Consider the following 9515-nt stretch of genomic DNA (forward strand, 5'->3'; position numbering starts at 1 on the left):
CATGCTTCCCCCAACATAGAGGAAGCATTTTAAGCCTTGACAGGGTCTACGTCATGGATATTAGGTCTGCCTATTATAAAGTGGAGGGGAAAGATAAATGCAAGACGGCCCTTGTTACTCCAATGTGCTTTTGGGAGTTTACCAGGATGCCTCAGGGAATAGCCAATGGCCCCAGTACTTTTCAGAGTGAGTGTAAGTGTATGGGTAGCTTTAACCTGGATGAAGTTTATGTATTCCTCAAGGAACTCACTGTATTATTTGCCACACTTGAGTAACATGAAGACCAGCGTTGAGAGTTCTCCATAGACTTAAGTTTGATATTTAAAAAAACATCAGTGCATCCAGAAAGTATTACAGCACATTTTCCTCACAACTCTACAAGCAATACCCCATTATGACAAAGTGAAAGAGGTTTGTATGAAATCTTTGCAAACATATTACAAATAAAAAACTAAAGTAACTAAATGTATTCACAAACTTTGCTAAATACTTTATTGAAGCACCTTTAGCACCAATTACAGCCTCTTTGACTATGATGCTACAAGCTTGGTGCACCCATTTTTGAGCGGTTTCTCTCATTCAGGTTGGATGGGAAGCGTCGGTGCATGGTGTCATTTTCAGATTTCTCCAGAGATGTTCAATCGGTTCAAGTCTGGGCTCGGGGCTACTCAAGGACATTTACACTGCTGTAAATACTTTCTGGATGCACAATGAGTACTTGTGCACATATAATTTCACAGTGTTCCAGGGCAGTGGGTACAACTGCAATGTTATCACTGCAGCAAATGTTTAATCTTTGGTTGTAAAAAATCTCAAGGTAAACAGATGAAATACAGAGTTCTTATTACAAAGCAATCTAGCAGGAATGCAGTCTTGTATATACACGATTACCCAATGCAACATCTTACTGGATGATGTCACACTGCATTGCACAAAGTCCCCAGTGGTGCCAGACCTGCAGAGTAAACTTTTGGGGAAGCTGAGAGGAATCAAAGTTTTTATCATGATGTGCCCTTTGTTTTTGTTTTTGTTATTGTCAATTTGTTTGACTCTGACCCACCGCTTCACATCATCCAGCTGCAGCCTGTGCTGAGCAGCATTGTGCTGAATTTTACTTAGCTCCTTCTGCCTCTTCTCAGCCTCTCTGGCTTTCTCCTTATCCAGTTTGGCAACCTGCATATGGAGCTGACTTAGCTCCTCCACCACATTCAGACAGATGTTTTCACTATGTTAAAACTACGCAGTCAGACATTCCCATCTTGTGGCATAGGCAGAAGTCTACAGCACAAAAAACAAGGGGTTCCAGCATTTTAGATATGACAACATACTCACGCTAACCATTTAACTGAACACTTTTACCATTACTTTTATTAGTATCTGTGGCTACACAGAAACAGGTGAACATGTGTCTCCAAACTGAGTGAAGGGTTGTGTGCAAAATATGCACATAGAATGGCAATGGTTACTTCAACACCTTTCCACATTGCAAAAAGGTAATCTGCAGTGAAACTATGCTCAGGACGAGTTTCTTTTGTGTCTATTTTACATGTAATGCCAGTTCCTATTATTTAATGTATTTCCCTGACTATAATTAAAGGTGTTGTGTTTTGCACAGATAGTGAAAGTATCTGTAAATATGGGCTAAGCCCTAAAAATGCGGCGGGAACTTCTCTGGTCACATTCTTGGTTAGTTCAGTTTTATTGAGAACACACTGTATTGTACTGTGGTTTTCGGGGTGGCTGTGGCTCAATAGGCAGAGCAGTTGTCTGCCAATCATAGGATTGGTGGTTCGATTCCCGGCTGCCATGTCACATGCCATGTCTTTGGGCAAGATACTAAACCCCAATTTCCCCCCGGTGAGTCAGATCATCTGCATAGCAGCTCTGCTTTGTCTAAGAAACTGTAAACAGATAAATTCTTCTGTTAAAATAAACATCCCAAATCATATTTCATCATCTTATCAGTACATAAAACACACTCCTGTCAATGTGGTCCGTTGCATTGTTTTAACATAGGGCAAACCCCATATAATAGCATCAAAAAGTATGGAATTTGGAATTTCATAGTTTTCTGCATTAATTTGTCATAAAATGTGATCTAATCTTCAAGTCAAGAGTATACAAATATGATGTGCCTAAAATAACAACACAAAACAATTTCAGATCTTTCTTGTCTTTATTGAGAACAACCATATCAACTATACCACCCTTGGAATTAATTACTGGTAGTGTAGCCACAGTCCCACAGTGTCTCGGTGTCCTTGTAGATTGTTTGCCTAACTGTTGACAAGTGAATTTCTAAAGTTATGTTAATACTCTTGACTTAGATGAAGTTCAGATCAAGTTCAGATCATGACAAATTGATGCATAAATCCATACAATACCAAAGGGTGCACATACTTTTTCTTGCCACTGTATTTTACAAGAATAACATTTTTAAAATTCCAATTTGTATATTTTTGTATTTTCTGTAAAATATTTTTTATTTCACATACACATATTTTCTTACTTCGCATTTTGATTAAATGTAAAGTGCGTCAGATGAATTGTACCTGTTACACTCCATAGTCAGAGCTTTGGCAGTTATGGCATCACACCTCTCCAGCTCTCTGTCACGTTCATCCAGGATGGCCAGGTTGAACTGGAAATCCTCCTTCAGTTGCTGGTATTGTTTTCTGACAAATACATATATATATATATATATATACAGTACTGTGCAAATGTCTTAGGCACCATTACATTTTTCTTTAGTTTGGCAGTGCTATATACCTATTTATATTGTAGTCACTTGATTAGAATACAGCTAGTGTAATATGTTCACAGTGATAAAAACACAAAAATATCAGAATTAACATTATTTATTATTAAACAACATGTTTTTTGTTGTCTAAACTGACAAATAATAAGTGTAACCTCTGGAGAGGAATCTGGAAAGGTCAAGGACAAAAACATAAGTGAAAGATCTGATGAGAAGTTTCCCAGAGTTTCTTCTTTGAGAGATTAGAAGTCAAGCAAGGACATGGTTCAGCATCTGTCAGCTTCATGTGGATGCCAAGTTGGTCCTTCTGCAGCTTAAAGACATGTTTTTTGTGGAAAGGCAAAAGCCAAGAAACCACTTTTTGTGTTTCTAATGTAAAAAAAAATAAAAAAATAGGGAGCAATGTTAAATTTCGGCTGATTTTTAGAGTGAGAAGGAGAAAGAAGAACTCGCTGGTCTGAACTAAAATTTTCTGTCCTCAAACATAACATTCACACTGGTGATGGTTGCAATACCTATTATGGTTTTGCTGGAAAAAAAAACTGTTTGTAAGGGCCCTAAATCAGTTTTCATTTGAGTGAAACTGCATAATCTTAAGAGCTTGAGTTTCCTGCCTCTCCCCGACAGTCTCCCTGGCACCAGCTGAGTCAGGTCACGTGATCAAGGCTGTCTATAAATCAGCATCAGTTACAGACACACACACATTAAGACACACAAATGCTGATATTCAAAGCATCCCTGCAGGACAATGTGTGCCCCCTCTTTACGGTTTTAACAGATCATGAACTACAATAGAGTTGATGGGCAACTCCATGGTATCTGTGTTTGTATCTGTTGGTCCTGGCTTGTGGCCGATTTAGCCCTTAGTAGAAATAGAGTAATTTTAGTGGGTGAAAAAGAAGTCAGTGCATCAGAGGAGCTCCATCAAATCTTATAGTACCATATTTGTCCAGTGGAACATTGGCACTTTCAGTATGCAGATTTTGTATTTAAACGCCACTACATTGCCACCACAATGGCAAATGTAGTGGTATGCAAAAGAGGAATTCCTCGAAAATTTGTAATTGTTTATTTATGAACCAGACTGTATGTGTCACAGACACATTAAACTTCGCTACGAACTGGAGTCATTCAAATTCCTTGAATGCAAAACCATTTTTGGACAGTGAAGCAAATTCTGAATCTAGTAGAAATAATCTGTTTATAGGAGTTTCAAAAAAAGTTTTTTTGCATGGGTATCTTGTCAGATATTTTTGCTTTTAAATGCTCACAGTGTGAGATATCTGTCTCCCGTACAGTGGAGATGGATGGAATTTACTTTGTCTTGAACATGGCATTGTAAAATAAGAAACATTTCAACACCAATACTTTCCACATAAAATTGCACAGGTTACTCTAGATAAACCCTAACCTTCATTGTATTGAGTTGGAGGCAGATATCTCTCACACATCTCTCAAAACCTGTTCAAATATAAAAGAACCTTTATCTGTGTCATAACCAGATACCATTACAGGTAGACTTTTGAAACTTAGCCCTTTAACAGAAGGTTCAAATGTGTGGCATGGCAAGGTATTATTTCAGTCCACTCGAGAGTTCATTACAGGCACTGCTTTTACAATTTATTTAAGTAAATTCACTATAATATGTACAAAAGAATAATTTGCACATACTATTATGTATTAAAGAAAAAACTAATTCATGAAGGAATGACCACCTATTTAAAGCCAGTAAAGAGTCTCACTTCCATATGAGATGTTTGACAGCCTTGTTAATGGGTGCATTTATTGTATATGGATAAATGTATCTTCTTATTTTATTAAGCAAAAAAGAAAACCTTCAGTTCAAACTAGAAATAGCTGCCTTTCTGAAAATATTAAATAATTTCTCTATTAGCAGCAGTGGCACATTTGGTAGAGTGGTTGCCCATCAACTCTAGGGTAGTTCATGATCTGTTCATGATTACTATTAAAACCGTAAAGAGGTGGACAGAGGGGGCACACATTGTCCTGCAGGGATGCTTTGAAGATACAGATTGGAAAACTCTCTGTGAACCTCACGGTGAGGACATTAATGGACTGACAGACTACATCACTGATTTCATAAATTTCTGTGTGAACACCCATATACCCCCAAAAACTATTTGCTGCTTTCCAAACAACAAGCCCTGGGTCACACAAGACATCAAAGCCATCCTGAATGACAAAAAGAAGGCATTCAGATCAGGAGACAGGGAGGCAGCGAGGAGGGTCCAGAGACTGCTGTCTGTCAGAATCAGGGAGGAGAAGGAGGCTTACAGGAGGAAACTGGAACAAAGCCTTCAACACAACACCAGGGAGGTCAGGAGGGGCATGAGGACCATCACTGGCTACAAATCCAGCAGCCAGACGACTGAGGGGACTTTGGACCATGCAAACGAATTGAATAACTGTTGTAATTCCTTATTAATAGAATGTCCCAATAACTCATTAAAAAGCCTCCAGTTAATCCAAAATGCTGTAGCCAGAGTTCTGACTGGAATTAGCAAGAGAGATCATATTTCTCCTACGTTAGCTTCTCTCCATTGGCTCCCTGCTCGCTGCAGGTCCAGATGCAATCACTCCACAGGTGCTGAAAGCCTGTGCTCTTCAGCTGTGTGGTGTTCTCCAACACATCTTCAACCTCAGCCTGCATATGGAGAGAGTTCCTCTTGGGTGGAGAAAGTTATGTGTAGTTCCCGTGAATAAGACACCATGTTCCAGTGTCCTCAGTGACTACACACCAGTGGCTCTGACCTCACATATTATGAAGGCTTTTTAGAGGCTGATCCCGGAGTCCCCCTGACCTCTGGTCAACCCTAACTTGACCCCCTCATACACGCCCTGCGTCATTACACCTACACAAGCCTGGGGGCTTAGTGAGGATCATGTTTTTTGATTTCTTGAGTGCATTCAACACCATCCGACCTGCACTGCTGGGAGAGAAATAAAAAAAAACATGAAGGTTGACACTCCCTGATTTCGGGGATGATGGACTACCTCACTAACTAGAAACTAGTGCCATTTTCTATGCTGTTGTCTGCTGGGGCCACAACATGAAGGTGGCAGACACTAACAGACTGAACAAACTGATCAGGAGGGCTGGCTCTGTTCTGGGGGTGGAGCTGGACCCTCTACATGTTGTAGCTGAGAGGAGGATGCTGTCCAAACTCCTCTCAATCCTGGACAATCCCTCCCACCCACTGCACAGTGTGTTGGCTGGACAGAGAAGGACGTTCAGCTAGAGACTGATCAACATTAAGTGCTCCTCAAAGCGACACAGGAGATCCTTTCTACCTGTGGCTATCAATTTTTACAATTTGTCCCTCCTCTGTAAGGGGTGGGGGAACTGACAATTTCTTATGATAAAACTGCTGTCATTCCACTCTGGACTATAAATATTGACCCATTTTCATTAATCTTACATATCCTGTATATATATTGAGTTTTCTGTATTGATGTTATTGTGTATTTGTGTTGGTGTGTATCTTTACTGGTTGTGGTTCCCTTTTTTTCTGTCTGTGTTGAGAACAACTGCAACAAGGCAAAACAATTTCCCTCTGGGATTAATAAAGTTTTTTGAATCTTGAATCTGACTCCTCCTGGCCATACGTCAAAGTGTCCCTGGACAAGACACTGAAACCCCCAAAATGCCCACAAAAATCCCCAGCTGTTGAGTTTGCAAAAACCTGTGCACTCGGGATGCCAGTGATATTTTATATTCTAAAAGAAATAAATAATTAAAAGAACATTCAGCAAAAAAGAGTGAAAAAAATCACGTTGAAAACTGACAACAAATTAAACAGCAACATGTGTTTCATTCTTGGTGACATCAGTCTTGTCATATTCATTTGGGCAAATCCCAAATTAAACCTTGAAAGCAGTATGATAACATTTACTGTTGTTGTGAAGTGAGGTGCATGCATACCTGAGTGAGGAGCACTCCTCCAGGGCCTTTTTGAGAGAATTCTCTAGCTGATAAACTTTTAATGCCTGGAGCTCCTTCCACTGCATTCCTTTACTGGTGAGCTGGGCCTTCGTGTCTTCCAGTTCCCTTTCTCCATCTGAATGCATGGCCAAATTGGGAAATGGCTATGGCCCAAAATATGTATCAGCCATTGCAATGCACAGTATACATGCTAATTTTAGCTAATTTCTTGTTTGTTCAATGTATGAAATACCAAATACGCAACTTTGAGTATTATGATATAAATTTATAACAACAGACTATTAACATGTTGAATTTCAAGTAGCTATAAACAATAACTTACAGCAATCAGTGGTTTAATGTTTTGGTAGACTAGGGTCAGCATGGGCACTAGTCTGCAGCTTTGCAGCCTCATACACAAGTTACACAATGCACTGTATATTCTGATCCCTATTTGTCATGGCTAGCCTTACATTTTAAATTGGATTGCTTTAGATTGTACAGGTATACCTAATAAAGTGGCCAGAAAGTGTACATAGTAATGTATGCATTAAAAGCAACTCTCAGAGATGGTTCAAATTTGTGGAATGCTTAAAATTTGTCTTACTCTACCTCTACCATACCTTAGTTGGCTTTTCAAAGGTAAAGCTTATGAAATCCTATTTAAAAGACAACCCTAAAAGACAATTATGACTACTATGTCACTAAAAGACAAGTGACCTTGCTGCAATCAGTATTAACCAAGCAATTGCAGATTTGTTATGATAATATTAAATATTAAACCTTGCACTGTGAAGTGCCTTGAGATAACTTCTTAAGTTAAGTTTTAAATGGCACCTGCCCAATTCAGTTTGTGTTTCTTTGTAGTACAATTTAGTTACAACATTTGTGTGATTTACAATTTTTGTGTTTTTTACAGTTTGCTGGTCTGGAGCGTTCAGGTGTGTGTTAACATATTGCCATGATGGAAAGACATAGTCATTATTCCTAAGCAGCTTTCACACATGCAATGGAACCCTGAAGTTCTCTAGATTTAACTGGGGTGAGCTGCATGTGACAATGCAAACGTCAGAATTATTTAGCTCTGAAACTATCCGGACTTTATCCTATGAGGCCTTTACTACAAAATCCACGTTATGTCTGTGTGACACGGGTGGGAACACAGTAGGCAATAGTCTGGAGTATTCACAGCGAGTAAATGTGTGTGTGTGTGTGTGTGTGTGTGTGTGTGTGTGTGTGTGTGTGTGTGTGTGTGTGTGTGTGTTGTTTGTTTAGATGCAGTTTTGCAAAAATCACTCATGGTTGTTTTTTATATACACAATACACAGGTAAACTTAAACCAGTGTACATATTGTTGTATTTATTAGGGGGTGGCTGTGGCTCAATAGGTAGAGCAGTTGTCATTGTTCGATTCCTGGCTGCCAAAGTGTCCTTGGGCAAGATACTGAACCCCAAGTAGCCCCCGGTGAGTCAGGTCAGCTGCATAGCAGCTCTGCTATCGGTGTGTGAGTGTGTGTGTTTGTGTGGGTGAATGAGACGCAGTGTAAAGCACTTTGAGTACCAGCTAGGTAGAAAAATGTAGACCATTTACCATTAAGTTATAAATATAACGTTACTGACGTTAATATTTATTTGTGTTAATGTAACAATACAAATTTGTAATTTTATTCATTTATTTATTTTTTGTTTATTTAATTTTGGCAGTTGCTGGGGGATTACATGATCTACCTCAAGATAACATGTTGAACATAGTATTATTTAATATTACTATAATACCGTTTTCTTTCATTTTCAGATTTGAAAATAATGAAAATGGTTAATGAACAAAGAAAAAAAACGTGTAGAGCTAAGGATAAGTAGTAAAACCTGCTTACCATTCCAGAGATTGAGCCTTTGTAGCACAGAATGTCTGTTAACTTTGTAGCTAATGCTACTAACTGCTGTTTCAGCTCCGTCTTCACACTTCAACAGTCAACAGGACAACAACAACCACTTAACACTTAACTATTAATAGAATTTCACGAACTAAAGTCCATGATAACTAAAACTCGACTGGTTCTTCTGCATTGTAAATGAGTCTCCTTGGAAACCGTACGTCTGTGAAATAGTTCCCCAGCTGCAGTGGGAGAAACTGTGGTTCCTACTTCTAACGCACGCACGCAAACACAGACACAAGCTACATTCTTCTAGGTGTCTTGGCGAGCACAATTGAATGACGTAATACTGCTGCAAGATGCGATCAAACGTATACTTATTTAGATTAGCAAAATCTTAATGACGCCATTATATCGGACATCTGTCTCTGTTAACTCTGCATTAGAACAAGGAAGCCAGCAGGCTGCTTTAATTCTGTTGTAGTAAAAAAAAAAAACAGGTGGTAGGCTATAGCTAAGGATTTACCATTGGCGACCTATGTACAAAAAGGTTCATTATAGCCCATTGTGTTGCTTTTTGTGTGATAATAAAGTAAGTAAGCTATTGGTTCCATTATTTAAGCCTGAGTGATGGAGCAAAAGCTCCACCTGTTGCTTTGTCAACTTTTGTCCATGTTAGGGTCCTGGTGAAGTCGTATTCCGGTTAAAACACTGCTTGCTTGGTTGCAACAAAGGGCTGGAGTTAAATTAAGCTCCAGATAAGAACCGGATGAGCCACAGGGGTCTACAAGGAACGACATCTAGATCCAGTGAGTCTACTGAACCAGCACTGCTGCTTTACTGTTTCCTAATGAATTCGGTAATGATCGTATACAGTCCGCTTTTGAATAACTTACTTGACGCAAGTGGAGAAACGACCTTTTAAATCCCACAGTGGCAC

At 39.2% G+C, this 9515-nt stretch overlaps 1 protein-coding gene across 3 annotated transcripts in view; it reads right to left on the reverse strand.

Annotated features, from left to right (window-relative positions):
* ccdc57 (coiled-coil domain containing 57) overlaps positions 1 to 9509 on the reverse strand; it is a 47615-nt gene extending 38106 nt beyond the window's left edge. Inside the window, exons 1-4 of one of the 3 annotated variants that reach the window (XM_026350541.1) lie at positions 9472 to 9509; positions 8576 to 8663; positions 6702 to 6865; positions 2553 to 2675 (exon numbers count right to left, since the gene is read on the reverse strand). In XM_026350541.1, the coding sequence (XP_026206326.1) occupies positions 2553 to 2675; positions 6702 to 6865; positions 8576 to 8578 (290 nt within the window). In that variant the 5' untranslated portion in view covers positions 8579 to 8663; positions 9472 to 9509. Of the gene's footprint in view, positions 1 to 2552; positions 2676 to 6701; positions 6866 to 8575; positions 8759 to 9471 lie in introns of those variants that run through there. The other 2 variants (XM_026350542.1, XM_026350543.1) reach the window with 2 other exon arrangements.
* Positions 9510 to 9515: the final 6 nt, after the last annotated feature.

The sequence above is a fragment of the Anabas testudineus genome, chromosome 19 (assembly GCF_900324465.2).
Source record: "Anabas testudineus chromosome 19, fAnaTes1.2, whole genome shotgun sequence".
NCBI lineage: Eukaryota > Metazoa > Chordata > Actinopteri > Anabantiformes > Anabantidae > Anabas > Anabas testudineus.